Source organism: Equus quagga, chromosome 21 (genome assembly GCF_021613505.1).
Source record: "Equus quagga isolate Etosha38 chromosome 21, UCLA_HA_Equagga_1.0, whole genome shotgun sequence".
Taxonomy (NCBI): domain Eukaryota; kingdom Metazoa; phylum Chordata; class Mammalia; order Perissodactyla; family Equidae; genus Equus; species Equus quagga.
The window spans coordinates 32,108,423-32,132,986 of record NC_060287.1 but is presented as its reverse complement, the minus strand read 5'-3'; the positions used below and the strand labels follow the sequence as shown (position 1 = coordinate 32,132,986).

The following is a 24,564-nucleotide window of genomic DNA, read 5'->3' as shown; positions in this document are numbered from 1 at the left end:
GGTTAAGTGCTAGTAATGTTTACATTTTACAAATGAGAAAACAGACACTTCTAAGAGGCCAAGTAACATGTTCAGTGTCACAAAGCTACTTAAGCAGTAGGACTAGAATCTAAACTCGAGTCTGGCTTTAGACTCATGACCTAGTCATCACACAAAAGCAGGGCTTTCAACCTATGAGACACAAACCACTAGTGGATTGTGAAATCAATTTAATGGGTCAAGACTTGCATTTTTTAAATCAAATAAATGCTATCAACACACAACATATGGATAAATACTGTTTCAAGAATCTTCTGTGTATATGTATATATTCATTTGTTCATTTAATGCCATGCTGATTTGAATTGTAGAATTTATTTCTTACCATGGGTTACACTCAAAAGGTTGAGAACACTGTACAATCATATACCCTCCAATATCCAATATTAGAGGGTTGATAATTTTTAAATGTACTTACTGTATATCTTCAACTGGCAAATTTAGAGGATATTCTGCATTTTTCTTCACTTTCATTTCATTCCAGTAGTCATTCAGCTTTTCTCCTAGTGCTGCTATTGTAAGTCTTAAAAAAGCAAATTATAAAGTCAATTTAAGAAAAAAAAAATGATAAAGATTAAATCTTTGTGAAACACAGAGAAAGTATAAACAACCTAATGATCATGTTGACACTAGGGTTGAGTGGGGAGGACTCCAAAAGTACAGTTAAAGAAGAACACTCAAAGTAATGGCAATTTTCTATAAGGACCTTTCTAAGTTCCTAGAGTAGAGCCAGGATCATCTAGGAAATAAGACATAAAACAGTTAATACTCTGGGTCCTCTGCTGAGAAAGTATTTTGTAGATCATTACTGGGAGAACCACAGACTCTTTGAATTTCAACTCCAACCAAACTTATAAACTTTAATTCGAATGAGCACCCAAACTTCTGGTTTATAAAAGTATACGATCACTACCAGCAAGTATACTTCTGTCCCACAATTAAGACTTTCACTTCTCCCACAATAAGATGTCAATAAAAAGCAAATTAATGGGATCTATTGAGATAAGACTAAAGCCACAAATGAGTAATCACTCGTTAATGAGTTAAGCACCTACCGAAGTGGAACACATGAACTTAACTGCTAGGCCACTGGGCCAGCCCCTTATGTAGGTCTTAAATTTCATTCCACAATGTTTTGTACTTTTCAGTGTGTTGAAGTCCTTGCATATTTTATTTACTTCCAAGTATTTGATTGTTTTATGCTATTTTAAATTATTTTTTAACAATTTCATGTTGTTTTTGTTGTTGTTGATATACACAACTACAATTGATTTCTGAATACTTATCCAGCAACCTTTGAATACATATTACTTGTTCTTTATTAATTCTAAATTTGCATATTTTCCTGGACTTTCTATATATTTAACATTGTCATCTATAGAAAAGTTTTATTCCTTCCTTTCTATCCCTTATAATTTCTTTTTCTTGCCTTACTGCACTGTTTACTTCCTCAAGAATAATGGTGAGTAGCTGATATTCTCATCTCATTTTCACTCTTGGGGAAAGCTATTAATAATTCACCATTAGGAATGATGGTTGCTGTTTTTTGTAAATACTCTATCATTAATATGCCCTTCTACTAATGGTTTTGTAAATGTTCCCTTTTCCCTAAACCACAAAAGGCTGTTGTGATTATCAACGTTTTTTCTGTACCCATGAAAATAACCATGAGAGCTTTCTTTTTTAACATCAATGTGATGAATAACATTGGTTTTTGAATATTAAAACTACTCCTGCCATCTTGAAGCACAATCCACTTGGTTTTAATACGTCACTAGATGGTATTTACTATTATTTTAATTAAGATTTTTACATCTTGAGCCTGGGAAATTGACATAAATTTCCTTTCTTGTAACATACTCATGAGGTCACTACCAGTTATGTGGCCTCATAAAACCTTTAAAGGGTTTAAGAAGGTGTCACTTGGGGGGCTGGCCCAATGGGGTAGCGGTTAAGTTTGTGTGCTCCACTTTTGCAGGCTCCACTTTTGCGGCCTGGGGTTTGCCAGTTTGGATCCCAGGCACGAACCTAGGGACCACTTATCAAGCCATCTATGGCAGGCATCCCACATATAAAATAGGGTAAGATGGGCACAGATGTTAGCTCAAGGCCAATCTTCCTTAGCAAAAAGAGAATTGGCAGTGGATATTATCACAGGGCTAATCTTTGTAAAAAAAAAGAAAAAGTGCCACTTCTTCCTTAAATGTCTGAATTTAATATGTGGGAAGTTTTCTAAAAATTGATTCAATTTCAAAGGAATGTGTCCATATCATCTAAAATGGTGAAATATTGTTGATGCTATCCCTTTGATGTTTTTGTCTGTAAATGTGTAGTAATATCCTCCCCCCCTTTTTATTTCTGATATTGATGATTTCTGTTCTCTCCTTTTTCCCCTTAATCTTGCCAGATGCTTATACGCTTTATTAATCTTATCAAAGAATAAACTTGGGGCTTTCTGATGGCGTCAAGTATCAATTTATTGTCTCTCAACTCCAAATCCAGTTGTCTTTGCTCAGTTTTATAATACTGGAGCTTCATCCTGTAAACATTTATCCTTTGCTAGCCTCAGGAATGTTAAACTGGGTTAACAGGGCAATGAACCTACCAGGTGATAGCAGCAAGACACTCATTCTTCAAGTTTTGGTACTGCATTGTTATTTGCTTGGAGCAAAGTGGAGCTCCAGCTGTGCCTTCAGGCCATGCTCTGCCCTCCAGCAAGAGACCAGTTCCAGTGCCCAGATCCTTGGGCAAAGACAGGCCTCCTCTACAAACCAGTTCTAGCCCAGTCATACCCTCTAGCAACAGTAGGCCATGTCTACACACCAGCACTGGCCAGGCCTTCTGGCAAGTTTCTTGCTATGGCAGGTAGCTTGTTCCTGTTTGTGCCATGACCTCTACAAAGAGATGGGAATCTCTGACTTGGAGGTAGGGAGACCTTCTCCTAGTTCCTTTATTGTCCACTCTTTCTCAACCCAGAGGTAATAGCTGTACTTCTGTACCTGCTAGTTCTGGACACCGACTGTCTTCTTGTACCCTTTTAGTAATCACCTGCTATTATTCTAGTTAATTCCTCATGCTAAATTATCCCTGTTCCAATAACAGGGATATCTTCTGTCTCAGGACTGAACTCTGAAAGATATATTTATTTTCTCTATTGTTGTGTGTTTCCTCATTTGCTGATTTTGCTCTTATCTTTATTATGTCCTTCCTTCCACTTTGTTTTATTTGTTGTTTACTTGAGGAGAGGGCCTATGGCCTTTATCACAAATATTTATATGACGTTTGCATTCCACTCCATAATATACGCTCATCAGGACAACTGTTTGTGCTTCCTAAATTTACAGTAAAATTGATGGTCATGTTTATTCTATGACTTCTAACCACTCTTAAAAGGTATGAGTATTAAGTTCCCATCTAAGCACAAAGTTTCAGGATTTTATGATTATGCAAAAAATGTTGATACTGACAAAGTAGGAACTTCCTCTCTTCTCTTTGAATCTCAGAAATACTTCATCAGTAAAGACAGGGGAGACTATACTTCTACTCATGAGGGAGAAGAATGCAATTCCCAGGATGGGAGAAGACGGTTAACTTGTTTTCTGTGCAAGCCTCTCACCTACCCATCCTTAAAATTCTATAATGTAAAAACATCCACAAGATAGAAAAAAATTCATCTTAGAAAACGTTATGGAAGTATTTCCAAAAGAAACTGTAAGAAGTCAATAATTTAAATAGATAACATACCTGTACTCATTAGTATAGTCAAAATCCTGTTTATTATGAGTTGGCTTTAGGAAATTACACTCTATAATTCCCACTACTCCAACACCCATGTTGTTTGCCTGGAAAATAAAATGAAACTGGCATTTTAAAAGCATAAGACATGATGTTCAGAATAATTACCCTTCCACAAAGATTTACAATTTATATGAATCATCTTCCATATTTTATCTCATATGATTCTCATAAAATTTAGATTGAAAAAGTATCTAGTAGGTAATTTACTTTTCTGGAAATTAATGGTTAACTATATTAAAGCATTCCTCCAAAACCACTTCCACTGTTGTCAAGAATTCATTTAGCAGGGCCAGCCCCGTGGCTAAGTGGTTAGGTTCGAGCGCTCTGCTTCAGCGGCCCAGGGTTTCACTGGTTCGAATCCTGGGCGCAGACAGGGTACCACTCATCAAGCCATGCTGAGGCGGCATCCCACATGCCACAACTAGAAGCACCCACAACTGAAAATACACAACTATGTGCCAGGGGGCTTTGGGGAGAAAAAGGAAAAATAAAATCTTTAGGGAAAAAAACGAATTCATTTCGACAAGTATTAGCATCCCTAATTTTATACAACGGAGCAAGGACCACTGCTACTGGGATGCAACTTCTTAGATAGCAGAAACTACAACTCACTCATGTCTGTCTCCACAGTGCCTAGCAACGGCTCTGGCAAGTGATACTCTATAAGTTTGCTAGATAAAAATTCAAGTCATTTACCCAAAGTTACACAGCCAGTTGCTAATGCTGATGAAATAAAAACCTAGGTTAGTTGAATTGAGGTTATTTTTAAACACTGCTAGCTAAAATATTGACCTCAAAGTTTGAGTCACATTCTCATCATCTACATGTGATTAACAAGTGTATTTTGTTCACAATTGCAGCTTATTTCTGAATCTACATACAAAAAGTGAATATGTAACTTTTAAATGAAAATTTTCATAAATACAGCTATAGATAAAACCATGCAAATCTAATCACAATCCTACTCTTTTAAAAACCGTCAGTGGTTCCACATCTCACACCATTTGTAAACCACAGTATCCTTCAATCTGTAGTTCTTGTGCACCTTCTTTGCAGCCTCCTCTTTCTGTTTCTCTTTCATTACTCTGTTACTCACTTATCGTCTGGTCCAGGCATAGCAAATTACTCCCTTAATGATGTCATATTCTTGGAAGTCTTTCTCTTCCTTTGCCGATATTCTTTTCTCTGCCTGGAAAATCCTTGCCAGACTTTCGAGAACACTATAATAAACTGAGACTTATCTTAATCACCACTTTCTCCAAGAAGCATTTTCTGATGCTCCAAGGATGTATCACATCCCCCTCACTGAGGGTATGCTTTCTCTCTTATCATCTTTTTATGTTGAGTGTCTAGCATGGCAAATCGTACCAGGTATCTGACACCTATTTAATAAATATTTCTGGAATCCACAGAATGCAAATACTAGGCCCAGTCCATCATCTGGTTAAAGAAAACACTAAAAGTTGGTTGTAAAAGCCTATTTTTCAAAAGGTCAACCTTAACCAGAAATTATACACAATGCAAATTTAACAAGGTTTGAGAAATGGACTATGTATCTGACCTAAGTCAGATTAATAAGGAATAAAATAAAATAATAATTTACATTCTGTAGCAGATACATTATTTCTTTTGAATCCCAAAGCACTTGAGAAACAAGGCTTATTACCAAAAATGCACTTCCAATTACCAATGAAATTCAGTAACTTTAATTATAAAATATTTCTGGTGAAAATTACTATTCCAGTTATAAATGAAAATTAGCATTTTAAATAAAAGTTACTGATACCTCATATCATGGTTGCCAGACTTTTTATTTTTTGACTAAACTTAGTGTTACGAAGAATTCAACAAAGCTCATTTACCTTTGCAAAAATGCTATATTCTGAGCTCATTCCATGTAAAATATGTAATACAGTTACAACACCTGTTGAATAATATTCAAGATAAACCCACACTATTATACTGTATAGAGCTCACATCATCCTACAAAAAATTTAAAATGAAATAAGATGAAAAGAAAATTAAAACCATAGAATTAAAAACCAAAATCTGCCTAGACTTAAAACCTTTAAGAAAGGTGATTTTCAGAATTTGTACCACTGAATTCTTAACCATACACACCCCAAAATAACCTTTCTGTGAAAACATGTAAAGGATAAACAGATTGACAGAGTGGCAATGTTCACCATCCTAAACTGAATTCTCTAACAAGGGAAGTGGTTCAGGAGGAAAGCTCCAATATACTTAAGGAACTAACTCCAAAAAAGTCAATGGCCTATGAGATACTGTTTTTCAGGCTACTGAGTCCGCACTAATTAAAAACAACCAATTTCACTCCAGCATAAAATAATCAGGGATCCATATCCAAATGCAGTCAAAAGATTTCCATCTGTACCTGATATCCATACTCACTATTGGGTCCAGGCCAAGTTACTTAACTAATTATTAGCCCCAATTTCCTTATTTGTAAAACAGAGATAAAATATTCTATCCCTGCCTCATAAGATTATTTAGGACCAAATGAGAAATTAATATAAAAGTATTCTAAGTTCAAGTGCTATACCACCGACATTTAAAAGTCATTAGGCAAAAAGCACATTATTTCATGTCTGACCCAAAAGCAAGTTATTCTAACTTTTATAAAAGATATAGACATTTGCAGATATGAAGCTTACCCTTAACTGACATCCAACTTTTTCATAAGCTTTGATAAGCCTATTTCTGTGATACATCATTATCCCATAATGATCTTTATTTCTGCAGTTGAATCCAAAAGTAATTCTCACCGTTTTAGTCTTAAGTGTTAAGGAAAATTCTGAACATACCACCTCACTCCCTTCAAATCATCCTTTCTATTTCATTATTTATTTGAGTCCAAAAGTGCATAAAAAAGGGCAAAGTTGGAGAGGATTAGAATGTGTATCAGGATAAAAGGAGAAAGGGGGAAGGGAAATACCCTTGACTGACATAGCTCTATATGGCATCCTAAGAAGGAAAATAAAGGATACTAAAAATTTTGGTCGGTAAACATCACGTTCGATATAGGCAAGACTCTTCGACACTAGCTGTGTCTTCACTTTCTGTCCTCGTAAGATGATCTGCATTCTTGGCTTCAGATATAATATACTGCAGTAAGCCTGCAAAGACACACAACAATATCTGTCCTTTCCAAATAATTACCTAGATTTCTTCACCATCACTTACACATCTTTAAAAAGAAAGCTGCCACCACCTTGCTTTGATAAAAGACCCACTAACTCTTCAAAATAATAATACAGACTACAATCCTGTATTAGTTAATGTGACTAATTTTCATTAAAAATAAACTCAGTATACTGTAGCCAGTAAAAATGATTTGCAGAAAACAATCTATTGATCTATATAGATGTTAATAAGTTAAGTGAAAAAAGCTACAAAACAGCATATATGGTATAATCTCATTTTAATTTCTTTTTAAAGTGTATGTATGTACAAAAAGGTCTATATTTCCTGATTCTTCTGTCAAGTACATATATTACTATTATAATTTAAAAAGCACCAAGAAATTTTATTTAGCCAAAAATAACAAGCAAAATCTAATTTAACAAAGGGAATTCAGTTTGAAAAGGAAAAAATTATAAATACGAACACTCAAACAGGGAAGACAAAAACAGTACTTTTTCAAAACTGACCTGTAACAATAAGCAGTCATCTAAATGTGTTTTCAATTCTTAACGCATGAAAGTTTAGAGAGTTTAGAATCTTGACCAAATTTTACATCCTAAACATGTTAAAATATGCTCTTCTGTGCCTGCCTCCAAACTATCAGAAACTCTGAAGGAAATGAATTGAGTAACTCAAGGAAGACAGATGAAAAGTGCAACACAAAATTAAAATTTGAACATTTCTCTTACTTTTTTTTCTGACTCTTGATTTCAAAATTAGTGGTGTTCTGTTGTTTATAAAATTCATTAATGATATTTTAAAACATTTTACTTGATGGTATACTAAAACCACACCATCTGCTCTGGCTGCTTCGACCTGTTTCACACTTGAGCAAGCCTTTCTTAACAACTAGGACCTACTTCAACAACACACTGGGGTATATCAAGGAATAGTAATATCTGCCATTGTAATTGCTAGGATCTCAGAAAAAGTTACATAGTAAACCTGTAAATGTCAGATGTGTCCTCAGCTTGGGGTTATGGAATAACTTTAGCACAAAAAATAAAGGGAAAAGTTAGTATTGTAAGTCCTATTATAGTGACTAAGAAACTTAATATTATTATATCAACATTGTTATATTGAGATATTAATTTCTTCAATCCTAAAAACATACCCATGTCTAAGGTCAAATCTCAGAGATATTTAGCACAAAATTATATTAATGTACATTAACTGTAGTCTATACATAATTTCTTGCTTTAGGATGTCATTTAAAGGGTGTGTGTGTGTGTGTGTATTCTCGAATATTTTAAATAAAAAAAAAAGAGACACTGAATTTGGTATTTTCTGATAGAATTAACCAATAGGGCCATCACGGAATACACTGATTCTAGTATTCCTAATTCAAATAATCTAATCACACAGTGAAAGAACTACAAGCACCGTTAAACCTGATGATTTTGCAATGAAAAAAACTGCTTCCTGGGGCCAGCCTGGTGGCGTAGTGGTTAAGTTCACGTGCTTGGTTGGCTTCGGCAGCCCAGGGTTCGTGGGTTCAGATCCCAGGCACAGGCTTACAATCCCACTCATCAAGCCATGCTGTAGTGGTGTCCCACAAATAAGACAGAGGCAGATGGACACACGTTAGCTCAGGGACAATCTTCCTCACCAAAAAACACCCAAAACCCTCCCCCTGTTTCTAAGCAAACAAAATAACCAGTGTGCCCATGAAAGGTTACACAAGTTTAGTAAGTTCATGTCTGAGATGCTGTCACCTAGAGATCGCTGGCAGCATTTATAACACAAGTGGATAACATAATCTCCATTATTTGATGATTTTCTCATTTCCAAGAAGAGAGCTGAGTACATACCCTCAGGGAATAGTCACTCTCAGGGGCAATTTGGTCCATCCTTTCTTGCTTCTTATAACCTTTCTTCCCAGTTGTGTCATCTAAATCTTCTGGAATTCTGATGTCATATTTATCCTTATCAAAATCAAACTCTGTTGTACTTTTGTAGCTGTAAAAATAATTTTTTGAAGGAGCTAAATTTTACTTTACAGAAAGATAAGCAAGCAAATACTATTAGCTAACAAAATGGAACAAAACACCTACATATGGTGGGCATCACGGTAGTGGGGGGGAGAACAAAAGCAAGGAAAACAAAGGAAAGAAAAGGAATCCAGGAAAATGCAGAAAAATTGTATTTGCTTACATCTTGCTGGTGGGAATATCAAATGGTAGAGCCACTCTGAAAAACATTCTGGCAGTTTCTTAAAAAACTAAACATGCAACTACCATATGATCCAGCAATCTACTCCTGGGCACTTATCCTAGAAAAATGAAGACTATATTCCCACAGAAACCTGTATACAAATATTTATAGACCTGTAATCCAAAAACTGTAAACAACCCAGATGTCCTTTAACCAGTGAATGGTTAAACACACTGTGCTCCATCCATACAATGCAATACCACTCAGCAAGAAAAAGGAAGCAAACTACTGACACATGCAAGAACCTGGATGAATATCCAGAAAATTACGTTGAATGAAAAAAAGTCAATCTCAAAAGGTTTCACACTGTGTGATTGATTCCATTTATATAACATTCCTGAAATGACAAAGTAACAGAAATGGAGGACATGCTAGAAGTTGCCACAGATTAAGGAGGGAGGAGTGGGTGCGTGCATAAAAGGCAACGGGAGGGATCCTGGTGATTTCAATGTCTGTAATGTCTAGCTAGATTGTATCAATGTCAATGACAATTTGATAATGTCAACAGAAAAAAAAGGGAACATAGAGAGGCCAGAAAAGCATAAAATTTAAAGTATTTTAGGCTTACCATTATTTGTACTTTATTTCTATGGTTCAGTATGTTCTAGGATCTCTTAATATTACAAATTCACTCTAAATTTTAAAACTTTTATTAGCGAAGGATTTTATCCTTATAAGGATAAAGGATTACAAATTTTAGTAAAATGGAAATCTCATCTATATTACTTTTCTCATTGGATGTTAAGTCATGCTTAGCTTTAAGAAATGGACCAAATGGACAAAGATTTCTCTTTCTAACTTATATGACTAGGACTAAGCTGAGCTTTCGTCTTCTTTCATTTTTGGAGGAGAGGGCTGGAATCACAAACAGTACAACAGAGTACTATGGAGACTGAATGGCAGGGTTAGGAAATTTATTTTGAGTAATACGAAATTATCTCAGATTGAAGCCAAAAGGGCCTCAATAAAATACCCTTGGAAAAGACAAATCATTAACTATGCCAAAAAATGAGTACCTTCCAATGTATTTCTACTCTGTGTAACAATGAATAAATGTAATGAAACCATTCCTGCACGTGTACTTTACTTCTCAAATGGTTAACAACTAGCTGAGGTCTACACTTACCTTCTAAGATTCCAAATGATGATCCTTGTCCCCTTCTTACCCATAATAGCATCAAGTTCTGCCAGTAATTTCTGTTCCGTAGTAAACAGAGAATGTTCCAGAATTGCAGAAAGGCTTGCTTTTGATTCTGCTAAATTAATCATTTGTCGTATATCCCAAGTTAAAGACTTAAACCAACAACACATTTTTCACAATTGTAATATAGAAACCAACTCAAATTTAAATTAACAGAAAACTATTTCCTAAACTATTTTCTCAGTTTTAAAATGGCAGTTTGATTTCAAATGAACACCAAGAAGAATAAAGTGTGAGCAAGTTTATTTTTATTCCTAATTTAATGGTTTCCAAATTTGAATGTATTTATACAGAAGGTGTTTTCCTACAGATATCTTGCTTTTCATGGTAATTAGTGAAATTTTCAGACCAGACCACAAGTCTTATTAGATCACAATAAAACTGAAATAAAGAGGAGAGCTATGGAAAGCTTAACATAAAATGCAACCACCTTATGTTAAAGATTTCCATAGCACAATTCTGACAGAGAATAGAAAAGACAAACACACAGCCTCAGATGTAGGGTAGAGGCAATGGATTGGAACAAGAGCTAGCATGGAAGGTGTGATTAAAAAACAAGAATCTGGAGGAGGGCAAAAGGATAGAATGGTTCAGAATATTTCTTTAGAGTTTCTACATAGTTTCTATTTCAAAATCAAAAGGATATGGTGTTTGTTGAAGGCCACTATTGGGACAACAACATGTTCTGCTTTTATGACTTCCAAGTAGGTCTGAGACAAGAAGCCCACGCTCATGCTTTCTCCATTTTTGGTAAAAACAATTGCATCTTTACCCAAACGCATAGAACCTGACTTGAAGCCATTCCCATACAATCCAACTGGGACATGACCATTCATGGTGACTTTATCACTGAAGCCAAAGCTAAAAAGAAAAGAAAGATTTAAAAAATAAATACATATAATATTCATTTTTTAAATTCAGAAACTATCATACCAAGTAAAAAGCGTGGGTTTATATGCAGGCCTCCACTTTCCTAGCTGTATAATCTTGGGCAAATTACTTTTAATCTATGTCGATGCATTTCCCCATCTCTGAAATGAAGGAAACCAAATCTACATCACAGTAGTGTTTAAGGATTACACATACTAAAACAGGAGCTCACTGCCTGGCACATCCTGGCTAAACAGGTGAGTTATAATTTGGGCTGCGGGAACCTTGAGATTCTACCCCATGGAATCTCTTCCTCTAAGTCTGAATGATTCTCTTGTTCTCAGCAAGCCTACTGTAGTATGATTACTGATGGGTTCAACCTGACTTTCTGGCAGTATAAGCAGTATTTGAGGAACAGTAGAAAGCCCTCTGCTAGCAAATTCTCCCTCTACCCCATATCTGGTATTATGTATCCTAGTTTCCATTTCAAACACATTTGGCCTCATACTAACATCCTATTCTGCGATCCTAGAGCCCAAGACCCTGTGACTATTTTATGCTGTTTCCTCATCCTCTGAATCCCTTTCAAATTAACCCCCGACACACAAAGTGGTAAGTTTTACTGGAAATACTGATTAAAACTAATTTACGCTACATTATAAATAACTGCTATCAATGTGCTACAACTCCTTTAGGAACGGTGGCATTTTAGGTAGGTCAGACATGGGGAGAGGGTGATGAGAATGGTAGGGATTGCCTAAGAATCAAATAGTAGTTGAAAACGATGGAAGACTTAGAAATAGAGCACTGTAGGTACAGCATTTCATGTTTAAGAAACAAAAGCTACATGCAGTAAGTATGATGCAGGAAACCCTTGAGTTGGGTGAAAGCAATGATTTCAAGTTTGACACTTTTACATACCTTAGCATTTTATGTAATTTATCTGAATTCATACCATTCCCATTATCAGTGAACGTCAAGCATATATGGTCATTTATCACTGTTTTGTCAATCCATATCTGTTTAGCATTCACATCAGGATCATAAGCATTATCTGAGAAACAAAGTTTTGAGAATTTTGATTTGCATTTTAAAGAAAAGCAATTAGTTCACAACAATCCTTTAACAAGCAACAGAGTAACATATTTCAAGGAAATTTAAAAAGTTGAAATGTTTAAGAACTCCTAGAATCTGAAAACATGAAACTAAACTGTGTCCTGCTATATATCATTCATTGACTATTACAGAATTAACTCTTTCCAAAGCTCTCCATTCTTTACATAGAGAGCAAAGACTGGTACCCACTACACTGAAAAAGTGTAAAGCAAGAAGAATTACTGTACTACCGAGATGATCAAGACAGGAAAGTCTTCTTCTGCCCAAAGAACTAGCCTGGCTATCAAAGAATATCACTGAGAGCTGAGTGTCAACTAGCACTATGAGCCGGCATGGAAAGAACACAATGTGGTTACTGACTAAATGAGAAAGCAGTATCATTTTCTGCTAAGTTACACACAAGGATGAAGGTTTACTTTCTACATATTCTTCAAATTGTGGCCCCTTCAATCTAACCTAAGTTTCCAGTGACTTTTACACTTTTATACTTCTGTGATCTCTCCCCGTTTTAACATCCTTGTTTAGCATCCTTGTTTCTCTCAAAATATGTAAGTATGAAGGAATACATGAAAGAAAAATGAAGATTTTCAACAGTAGCAGTAATAAAATCAACTTGTGAATATCCATCTGAATATCCTTAACTGACTGAAAATACCTGAGATATATTTGAAGTCTTTATAAAAATGGTTCTCAAACTATCTTTCCATAAGGCAGCCTACAGTTCAACTCAAATAACCTTTCTTAATCAACCACTTCAGGAAAGACTGTTTCATAAAAAACTTAAAATCTGATATACCACAACGAGCAAGCACTACGACTTTCAGTTGCTCTAACCCAAAGCTAGAGAATCATTCCATGTGAATGAACAATCCCAGGTTGGGTACCTCTCCCCTGGGTTGCCACAAAAAAAGAATAATCGTGAATAGCTGCAATGCTATAGCACATCCATTCCAGAGTTTAAAAAAACCTACCTGAATAGCATGTTAGCTGGGAGACTTTGGAAAATCTATACCAAAGAAAAGAAGGATGCTCACAAATTCCTTTTTTCTTTTTCTTGAACATCTAAGATAGAACCCTTTTTTGATAAAGAATCTGAAGTATATCTAAGAATTCCTAAGAATATAATTTTCCTTTATTATGTTTCTAAAATATATGCTTAAATACAAAAAAATTCATGTGCATTAATTTTCCCCAGAAAAATAAAATGACCCATAATGTAAATCTGATCACAACTTCGCCTCTTTTCTCACGTTAAGACATTATTAAAATACAATCCTATACCTTGATCATTCAGCCTATTGGAGGAAACAAGAATTTATATAATCACAAAACTAACAAAACATTAATCTTTCTACTAAGACCAGAAAAATGAATCCACTCTATGTTAGACATACTTTCCAACTATTAAAAAACATAATTTTCATTTTTTGCAATAGACATTTCTTTTATAATCAGAATAAAAACACTTTCAACATAAATGCTTTATGAACTTAGCAAATTAAAATACTTTGATAGCAGTACAGGGAAGGTTGAACAGTGATTAATTTGACATCCATTTGAATAGTTGTTATGCTAGGTAACCTTTACCAACGTTATCATTCAAGATACATGTTTTTTAAAAAGCATATTTACATACTATATTTCACTGAAAAGTTTTTTACAAATTTAATTGCAAGCAAGAGATTACATATGAAATGTCAATTTTACATACCTATTAATTCAGCAACTGCACTGAATGGCCAAGTGTGACTGGTGGAATTTGTATGTAAAAACTTGGGGCACAGCTGCAACACACCAATGATTCATGTAAATTAATTCAGGTTTTACTTTTAAGAACAGAAACCAATATAATTTTCTATCCCTGTGTGAAACAACACTGAAACCAAGCAAAAATAACTTAGCTGCTTGCTTCAGGATACACCCGGAAGATAAGGCTGTGAATCAATTAAATAGTTTACTCAAGACTTGCTTCAAAACTCTTGCCTCCTTATGTCCACCAATCCAAAGCCATATCATAAACTGCCCAATCACAAAGTTACCAGCCTTGCAAGATCTACCTCAAAATTACCCAGGCAAGGCCCTAAAATCCAGAAACATCATTTCCTAATATCCCTACTGTGAGACACCCTAAGACTTTGTCAAGATGGTGCTTCCTCCTTAGTGCATTAGGTTTAATAAACTTAGCTTCGCTTATTAATCAACAGGCTTTTCTGGTGGTCTCTCAATACTTGACACTTTTTTATATTATTTATTGCAAGTTCATTATAGTTGAACTTCCGGCAGTAGCGTAGTATACACCTACAAATCCTTCAAATAATGTCAAATAATAGTTCAAATGCAACGAATCTTCTTGATTTCTAGGGAATTTTTATGTCTGATTCTACAGTAATATAGTATGGAAGAATATGCCAATCAACCTTATGGTATAGGGAATTCTCTAAATTCCTGAGTAACGTATATATCAAATGTATAAAAATGTACAAATGGTTTTAAAAGGCCAAGGCTTGAAAATTTCAACATGCAGAGAATTTCCATGTAATGAGGATTTTTTGTATTCATTTTGAACAGATTCTCTCATATTTAAGAAAAAAAAGAGGGAGCACTTTTAAGTGTTTCATGTTAAGAGCCCTAGAAATGTGATTCAATTATAAATGTTTGTAGTGCTAAGCTGCTGCCACAAGGTGCCAGAAAGGTCTACTTTTCCTCTGCTCACACTAGATTTTAGACAATCCCCAAGCATTTCTTCACCATTAGGCTGAAGTACACATCTGAGAAATGGGATCCTGTAGAAAGGTCTTCCAACTGGAGTGTATGTAATTCAGACGTTCTGTGGCATACACCATGTAACATGGCATACATTCATGTAATATGGTGTATAAATTAATTCAGACTTTCTAAAGCATACACTACAAGAGTTTTTAGTGAAAATGAATTTCCACATCTTTATCTTGCACGAGAAGCCTTTTCTCTAATTAATCTGAGAATGTGCCAGCAGTCAGCCATCGGGAAAATCTTCCTGTCCCAGCCTCTCCTCTTGCACAATAGTCATTCTACCATTTATAAAAAGAATGGTGTACTCCTCATTCATTCTAAATCTTACCATGGGGGCATGACCTGGGGGTGAAAAATTTCTGGCTACCAATGGAGAAAATGATTAAGCAACCACCATAAACCCTTAGCGTTTCTGTCTCTGTTCTATTTTATGCATTTCTGTCAGGCGTGAAGTCTAGAGTTAAAAATGGGGTATCTTGGTCCACACTGCAACACTTTTGATTTTAGCTGTATGGCCTAGTGTGACAGTGGAAATGTCAATTTTCATTTCATGACTTCATGCTATACACTGACTACAGATTGACATGGTACGCGTTGTTCTTTCTTCAGTATGAGTCCCGTGAGCACAAAGCAAAGAAGGCATCAGCAAGAAATAATGAATGCTACACAGTGGCTTTCCAGGTATTTAAATATAAGCAATTATTTTCAGCTATTCTCAATACTAATCTCTAGAACATGCCATTAGCTGGAAAGAAAAACATCCCTGAACAGCCAAAGCAGTGTAATACACACACACTAGAAACAGACAAAACTATGGAGTATATTTAACTAGCTGTGTGATCCTGGGCAAGAAGCTCAACCTCTGTGCCTCGAGTTTTGTCATCTGTAAAAATGAGGATGTTGATAGTATCAGCTTACCAGGTAAAGAGAATTAAATGACTTAATATTTGTAAATGCTTAGAAGAACACCTGGAACATAAAAAGCATTGTAAGAGTGCGTTAAAAAAAATAAGCATTCCTTTAAAGGCAAACTGAATTCACATAAAAATAAGGAAAATCCTCAAGGGCCTCAAAAAGGAATTAAAAACAAAAATAAGATTTCAAAATAGGGATGCAGTGCGGATTAGAGTGGAGTGCTAAACTGGAACACGAAGGTTTCGGTTTTAATGGAGACTTGCAGGTAGCACATTTGGCAACAGAGAAGCATGAACTTGGAAGTAACTGCCCCCCATCCCCACCCCTCAAATAAAAAGAGTAGACGGAGTGGAGGGAATCTGCCTAAGAGGAAGTTTGTCTGTTTTTTGAACTCTAGGTCAGGGGAAAAAAAACGTCTAAAGTGAAGTTCTGTAAAAAGAGGCATGCCTTCACTTGGGTTAAGCGTTTCAGTTTACACAACCTGCAGAACCACATGGAGACAGAGCCTCGACCAGACAGCATAGGATTCCCCTACATCATTATTTAGGGACTATTTGAGTACACAATCTAAAATAATATTTAAGGAGACAATCCAGCAGGAGAAAATGTTAGCAGACAAGACACAGCAGTATTAGATGCCCCGCCCCAGGACATTAAGTAAAAGTATTGCCCTGTAAATCCCTTTAAATATCTAGACATTTAAAAAGTAATTTCCCAAAAAAACACACATACAAAAATGAGATGCTATGAAGACCAGATTTTTTAAAGAATCAACAGAACTTTCAGAATTGACAAATAGCCACAATTTAAAAATCATTTAAATATAAAATTTTTTAAACATGGAAGCCTGAGCACATGGAGAGTGTTTGCCTCTGCTTCCTCCTGAAACTGCTCTACAATTAAGGGGGGGGAAAAGCATAAACTGAGAACAGAAAGAATCAGAGAAGTGATGGATAACAGGAGACACAAGTCAGTAGTTTGGAAAGTGGAAAGTACAGACTAGTGATAACTGATTTAATCACCTAGAAAGAGCTAAATCTGAAGCCTACAGGAGATGGGGAACCCAACAAAAAGCAGGCCAGGAACCTTGACAGAACCCCAGAAAGGCTCAGGAATTACTTTCGTGCCTTTGGAATCAAAGGATTGTATGAAAACAAGATAGGCTGAAAATCTTTAAAAGAAGCAGTTGATCTTCCAGATCCTCCTTTAGCCCTGAGCAACCCTGCAACTACCCTAGGCAACCCTGTGTAAGACTGGAGGTCTACTCACTGGAGAAACTGATGATGTCAGGCTCAGGGACAACTGAAAACAGGTGGGTTAAAAAGCAAAACAGCACAAAGCCCAGAAATAAACCCTCTCATATACAGTGAAATGATTTCCCACAAGGATGTAATGACCATTCAACGGGGAAAAGACAGTCTTTTCAACAAATAGTGCTAGGAAAGGTGGGTATCCATATGCAAAAGCACGAAGTTGTACCCTTACCTTACACCATATACAAAAATTAACTCAAGGGGCCGCCCCCTGGACGAGTGGTTAAGTTTGCAGGCTCTGCTGCAGTGGCCCGGGGTTTCGCCGGTTCAAATCCTGGGCGCAGACATGGCACCGCTCATCAGCCATGCTGAGGCAGTGTCCCACATGCCACAACTAGAAGGACCCACAACTAAAAATACACAACTATGTACAGCGGGGTTTTGGGAGAAAAAGGAAAAATAAAATCTTAAAAATGGATCAAAGATCTAAACATAAGGGCTGAAACTATAAAACTCTTAGAAGAAAACGTAGGGGAAGAGTTTCATGACATTGGACTTGACAATGATTTATTGGATATGACGTCAAAATCACAGGAGACAAAAGAAAAAATAAATAAATTGGACCTTATCAAAATTTAAAACTTGTGTACATCAAAGGACACAATTAACAAAGTGAAAAGGCAACATACGGGAGAAAACATCTGCAAATCAAGCACCTGATAAGGGGTTAATATCCACAATATATAAAGAACTACAACCCAATAACAACAACAAAAAAATCCAATTTAAAAATGGGCAAAGGACTTGAACAGATATTTCTCCAAAGATGGTATACAAATGTCCATGAAGCACATGAAAAGATGTGTGTCCATTAAGCACTAATCATTAGGGAAATGTTAATCAAAACCACAGTGAGATACCACCTCACACTCATTAGGACAGCTACTAGCAAAAAACACAAAAATTCCACAAGTACATTACAACAACAAAACCAGAAAATAACAAGTGTTGGGGAGGATGTCGACAAACTGGAAATCCTGTGCACTCTTTGAGGGAACCTAAAATGGTACAGCCACTATGGAAAACAGTATGAGAGTTCCTTCAAAAAAAATTAAATATACAATTACCATATAATCCAGCAATTCCACTTCTTGGTATATACTGAAAAAAACTGAAAGCAGGGTCCCAAAGAGATATTGGTATATCCATGTTCATAGCAGCATTTTTATTCACAATAGCCAAAAGGTGGACGCAACCCAAATGTCCATTAATGAATGAATGGATAAATAAAATGTGGTATATTCATAAATGGACTATTATTCACCCTTACAAAGGAAGGGTAGGGGCTGGACCCATGGCTAGTGGTTAAGTTCATGTGCTCTGCTTCGGCGGCCTGGGGTTTCATCGGTTTGGATCCTCGGCATGGACATGGCACCGCTCATCAAGCTATGCTAAGGTGGCGTCCCACATAGCACCAGAAGGACCTACAACTAGAATATACAACTATGTACTGGGGTGCTTTGGGGAGGGGAAGAAGAAAAAAAAGACTGGCAACAGATGTTAGCTCAGGTGCCAATCTTTAAAAAAAAAAGGAAGGAAATTCTGACACATGCTACAACATAATATCCTGAGGATATTATGCTAAGTGAAATAAGCCAGTCACAAAAAGATAAATAGTGTACGAGCCCATTTATACGAGCTACCTGAAGTAGTCAAATGCACAGAAGTAGAATGGTGGTTGCTAGGGGCTGGGAGAAAGGGGAATGAAGAGCTATTTTTTTTAATGGGTATACAGTTTTAGTTTTGCAAGATGAAGAGTTCTGGAGATTGGTTACACAACAAAGTGAATATATTTACTGAACTGTACCCTTAAAAGTGGTTAAGATGGTAAATTATACGTTATATGTATTTTACCACAATAAACAAATACAAACTCAGCAAACTGAACAATGGGATACTTCCATCTCCTTTCCCCTGTTGGGCTTCCAGAAGAACAGCCAGGATTATATATACTATGGCAGGGGACTAGATGTAGAATTCCTCTCTGAAAAATGGAATGATTTCTAGAAGTTCTACTTAGTTCTTTTACAACTGTGCCAGATCTTTCTGGACAGCATCTTATTTTCATAGCTTTCACTTTTTAAAAATGACCGTTAAAAAAATTTTTAAGTTGGCCCCATGTCATAGTGGTCAAGTTCAGCATGTTCCGCTTTGGTGACCCAGGTCGCAGGTTCAGACCCCAGGCGCAGACCCTACACCGTTGTCAGTCATGCTGTGGTGGCGACCCACGTAAAAGGTGGAAGAAGACTGGCACAGACGTTAGCTCAGGGCTAATCTTCACCAAGCAAAAAAAAGAGGGAGATTGGCAACAGATGTTAGCTCAGGGTGAATTCCTCAGCAGAAAAAAAAAAATTTAAGTTATTTTAAACATTCTTATTATATAGTCTAACACTTCCATTCTTTAGGGTCTACAGATACTGCCAAAGGGTGCCCACAACAAAATAGCTGGCTCCTTCCGATCTGATCACCCAACACTGAAGGCCAACAAAGGATTAGCTCTACTCATGTATGAACACCTTCTGGTCAACTTTTAGTGTCTCAGTTGGAAATGTAAGCAGAAGGCTAGCTAGCTCCAGCCATTTGAGAATATGTAACATTAGAAATCTAAAACACACAGTAAAAGGAACATAAAGAACATAGAGGCAATGCAGTGAGTAAAAGAAAACTTCAAAAATACTATGATTAATATGCCCAGTGATAAGAACAAATATTTTGTCCAGGAAGACCTTAAAAAGACATTCAGAGAATAAGACAGTATTTATAATAATGTAATATATGGTAAGAGAAAGGTAGGAGATCAAGTGGAGGAAATCTCCCTGAAAGAAAAAACAATGAGATGGGAAACAGGAGCCAAAGGGAACAGAAAAAGGGGGAGAAATTTGTCAAATAAATGAGAGAATCTTCCAGACATTAAGGACTTGAGTTTCTAGCCTAACTGCCCAATACAATGCATAGGATTCTATTAAAGAATAAAGCATGCCTTTAAAATTCTGAGAGACATTATCTCTAATCTAGAGTTACAAATCCAGCCAAATTATATCTAAAATGTGACCAGGCAAAATTATATGTAAAAAGCAAGCAATGATAGTATAAACAGTTCCAAGAAATGACCAAAAGTTTTTTCTTCCCATGCACTCTGTCCTTAGGAAGCTACACCCGTTTTTGGAAGGATGGATGGGCTCCACCACTACCAGTAACAACACTGGCAAATATTTAATGAGTGCTTATGGCATGCACAGGACCATGAGATGTATCTGCTTATTTAATTTTTATAACAACCCTTCGAGGAATGTCAGATTATTATTCCCATCCTTCAGATTGGAAACTCAGGCACAAGCATGTTAAGTAACTTGCCCAAGGTCACATGTCAAGTTGTCTGTCACAATTTGAATACCGGCAGGCAGGCTCCAGAGCCCATGCTCTCGGTCACAAGCTACTGTGCTTGCTAAGGGAGTGAACCCCAAAAGAGGAATATGTGGGATGGAGACACAACAAAAAAGGGAAGGAAATTTCCAGAAAAATAATAAAGGGAAGTCCCCAAATCACAACTGAGCCAACAAAACTGACAAAATATTGGGTGTGCTTGAACAACATCTGGAAAAAATTTCCCAGTTCCCTGAAAGTTTGGATGAAATAGTAATCAGTATGGAGAAAAACTAAGTAAGCAAGTAAACAAAATAGAAATCAATTATTAACTTCAGGGCAAACAAAATGCTCTACCGCAAAGAAAACGGCAGTCATAGCTGATGGGCTCACTTGTGAACAGTTGAAGAATGATAACAAATCATACGGTAATTCAACCAAAGTGATGTAAAGAACTGGAAGGATGGGAAGAGGTGAAAAGAGTGTGTGTGTGTGTGTGTGTGTGTGTCAGCTAAACCCACAGCAAGATTTCTGGAAAACAACGACAAAATGGTATCAGCATTTTACTTAGAAATATGGAGGCAAAAAGCAAAATTTTAAATAAGTTTTTGTTACTCTACATTCCATTCCGGAACCTCCTAAATGATTTTTTGAAATTTGCATACATTCTAGTTCACTCTTTGTGCATTAGGTTCCACGGCTTTGACAAATGCATAAACTCATTAATTCCTAGACCCTCTCCTAATGCAACCATTTGAGAGCTATACATAAACAAATGAGCATGGTTCATTTATGGAAACGGAAAAGTCCATTTCACATAATTTTCATATTACGAAATATTATTCTTTGATTTTTTCCAACCGTTTAGGAATCACTCTTAGCTCGTGGTCCATACAAAAACAGGTGGCAAACTGGATTTGGCCCATGAGCTGCAGTCTGCCAATTCCTGTCCCAGAGCAAAGAGACCAGTGGAGAGAGAGCCCAGAAGCTGCAGAGGGGAGACTTTTGTCAATGAGGTTCCAAACAGCCCATATTACCCACAAAAGAAAGATTTAACACATGGACAGCTGCTTCACCCAGGGAGTCGGCAAACAACAATACCAGCGTCTTCAAGACTGTTTTGACCCTTATCTTCCCTCCCTTTTTAAGCTCAACACTGAAGGGCCAGAGACAGCAATATGGGAGGGGCCGCAGAAAGGAGAAGAGAATTCAAGCGCAGGAACAGAAAGAAATAGAGTTCACTCCTTTTCCCCACTACAGGTTTCTGGGCCTCAATTTGGCCCAATCTAGGGGGCGGAAGACTGCGGCGGGGCATTAAACGAAACAAAAAATTTTAAAACTAGACGAGGTCAGACTTTACAACCCCCGAGGCCAACTGGAAAGCGTTAGAATCGGCCCAGATTCACCCAGGTGTGGGCAAGAACAACTAGCGAAAACAACGTTTAAAGCCAGCGGTAAGAAAGAATCCAGCAGCTCTCTATATTCAAACTACTAAACACTATCTCATTCAATAGACCAGTTATGTAACCAAAGGACCTATGTTCAGAATATGTGAAGAACGCTTATAAATCAATAACGATTCCCCCCAAAAGAAAAAGAAAACAGAAGAACGGGCAAAGGATATGAATAGGCTTTTTTAAGTGAAATGTGAAAAACTTTCAACTTCGCAGTCAAGGAAATGCAAAGTAAGCCCAGATACCGTTTCACTCTCATCAGACAGGAAGTCCGACAATACCAGGTGTTGGTAACAATCTGGCTAAATGAACGAAAGAAGTCACAGGGCAATGCACCATTTTTTAAGTACCGGTTGCACCACGACCATTTTAATGTTAAACGAAACTGGAGCAGCCATTCTTTGCCAACAGTCAACACGCTCAAGAGAGAAGGTATTTTTTTGCATAACAACACCAACTTTTTGAGGATAATCAGGTAGGGAGGGCACGCCCACATTGCAGGAAGTGAAATTCTAATTCATACTGTGTGACCGCTCCCTGCCAGTGGAGACTCCCAGATACCACAAATGCCCAAGGATTTCCAAAAACCCGAAACGCCCCGAAACAGACGTGACGAAGGAGCCAGAAGGGAGACAGGAGCGCGAGATGACCTAGTGATTTGGGCCCGAGGACGTCACCGGAGGGAAGCGGCAGGAATTTAAACGAGTCAGGAAAACTCGTCCCGACTCGCTTCCCCGCAGCCCGCTGCCAGGAGGTCAAGGCCGCCCGGTATTTCTGGCCGCAGACGCTGCTCCCTCCCCCTCCGGGCCGCCCCGCGGGCCCGCAGGCCGGGAAGGGTCAGGGGCCCCGCGGGCCGAGGGGCTCGCGCGCGGGCCGGCCGCCGAGGCCTCGCCCTCGGACGACAGCTGCGAGGCAGCCAGGAGCGAGCCAGGAGGAGGGGCCGCGGCCCCGGCCCGCCCCGAAGCCGCGGGGGCAAAACAGAAACCTAACGCGGAGGGAAGGGAACGCGGCCCGGCCCGGCCCTGCCCTGCCCGCCGCCGAGCCGCTCCGCCGCGCGCAGCGAGATGGCCGCCCCCTCCCCGAGCCCCGCCGCGGCCCCAGCCGCCGCGCCGGGCCAACGAGTCGCCACCGCCCACTGCCGGCCCCCCCTCGCTTGCCCGCCTGCCCGCCCTCCTGGGACACGGCCCGCTCCACCCCTCGCGGCTGCTCACCGCGCTGAGGCGGATCCCGCTGGGTGGTTGCGCCGCCATCTTGAGCGAGCTACAAAGCCAGGACCGGCCTCGGCCGCAACCCGACTGGGAGGTGGAGGCGAAGACTGTGAGGCCGCGCGGGGGGGTCCGCCCACTTCCGGGGCGTGGCGCGCGCTGGCCCCGCCCACCCACTTCCGCCTCCAGGCGCAGTCGAATTGCAAGGCCAGGGAAGATGAATTTGCCGGGCTTGCGAAAGCGGGGAGAGCGGGAGAGCGGGGCTTGCAGCGCAGGGCCCTGTGAGGGAAGGGCGCCTGCGTGAGGCGCCGCGGGCGCGTACTGGTGCCCGCCTTACCCGGCTTGGGAGTTCGGAGTTTGAAGCCTGGCGCGATGGGCACTGGTGGTCCGCAGGGGTGCGCTCGAGGCGCTTGACCTGGCTGGAGGTGAATTGCGCTGAAAAAAGCCACCCCATGCCCACCAGTGTCAACGTGATTTGAAACCTTGTTAAGGAAATGCAGACACTAATTTGCACTTTCTGGATTTACCCTGAAAATTGTCATCCTTCGTCCTGATAAAGAGAGTCGTTTCTCGCGTGCACATTTCTTGAGTGCTTTCGCTCGTGCACACTTACTCAGTGTCGACTTTGAGCCAGTCATTGGGCTGAGCAAGATATAGAAATGAGTAAGTCAAGGGCTGTCAGACATTGCAGGTAAAGAAAGGATTGAAAGGTTTTTAAAAAATATCTATTCTGTTTTTATAATTGTAAAAGTAATACTTTTTGTTTGTAAAAATTCAAATAATACAGAAGTATAAAACATAAAATTGACCCCCAATCCTTCACCAGAACATATAAACAAATTTGGTGTACATTAATCCAGACTTACTGTATACTAGATATTATTTACAATATGGGGCTAGACTTTACAAACTCTTCTGCAACTTGTGTTTTCGCAATTATTTCAACTTGAGGCTTGTGAGTGCTCAAATATTTTTGATTAATGAATAAATAAATGAGTGAGGAAATGTTAAAAAAAAACCCTGAGTTCTGTTGTCACCCTTGCCACTGACCATTGAGTAAATGACAATATGAGTCATCTAAGTAAGAGTTCTAATTAATA

At 38.1% G+C, this 24,564-nt stretch overlaps 1 protein-coding gene across 2 annotated transcripts in view; it reads right to left on the bottom strand.

Moving 5' to 3' along the window:
* LOC124231364 (MORC family CW-type zinc finger protein 3) overlaps positions 1 to 23,597 on the bottom strand; it is a 36,115-nt gene extending 12,518 nt beyond the window's left edge. The window contains exons 1-10 of one of the 2 annotated variants that reach the window (XM_046648141.1): positions 23,471 to 23,597; positions 14,154 to 14,226; positions 12,248 to 12,380; positions 11,103 to 11,317; positions 10,382 to 10,529; positions 8,853 to 9,000; positions 6,846 to 6,974; positions 6,513 to 6,632; positions 3,784 to 3,881; positions 458 to 562 (exon numbers count right to left, since the gene is read on the bottom strand). In XM_046648141.1, coding sequence (XP_046504097.1) covers positions 458 to 562; positions 3,784 to 3,881; positions 6,513 to 6,632; positions 6,846 to 6,974; positions 8,853 to 9,000; positions 10,382 to 10,529; positions 11,103 to 11,317; positions 12,248 to 12,380; positions 14,154 to 14,226; positions 23,471 to 23,509 — 1,208 coding nt within the window. In that variant the 5' untranslated portion in view covers positions 23,510 to 23,597. Of the gene's footprint in view, positions 1 to 457; positions 563 to 3,783; positions 3,882 to 6,512; positions 6,633 to 6,845; positions 6,975 to 8,852; positions 9,001 to 10,381; positions 10,530 to 11,102; positions 11,318 to 12,247; positions 12,381 to 14,153; positions 14,227 to 16,132; positions 16,178 to 23,470 lie in introns of those variants that run through there. The other variant, XM_046648142.1, reaches the window with a different exon arrangement.
* Positions 23,598 to 24,564: the final 967 nt, after the last annotated feature.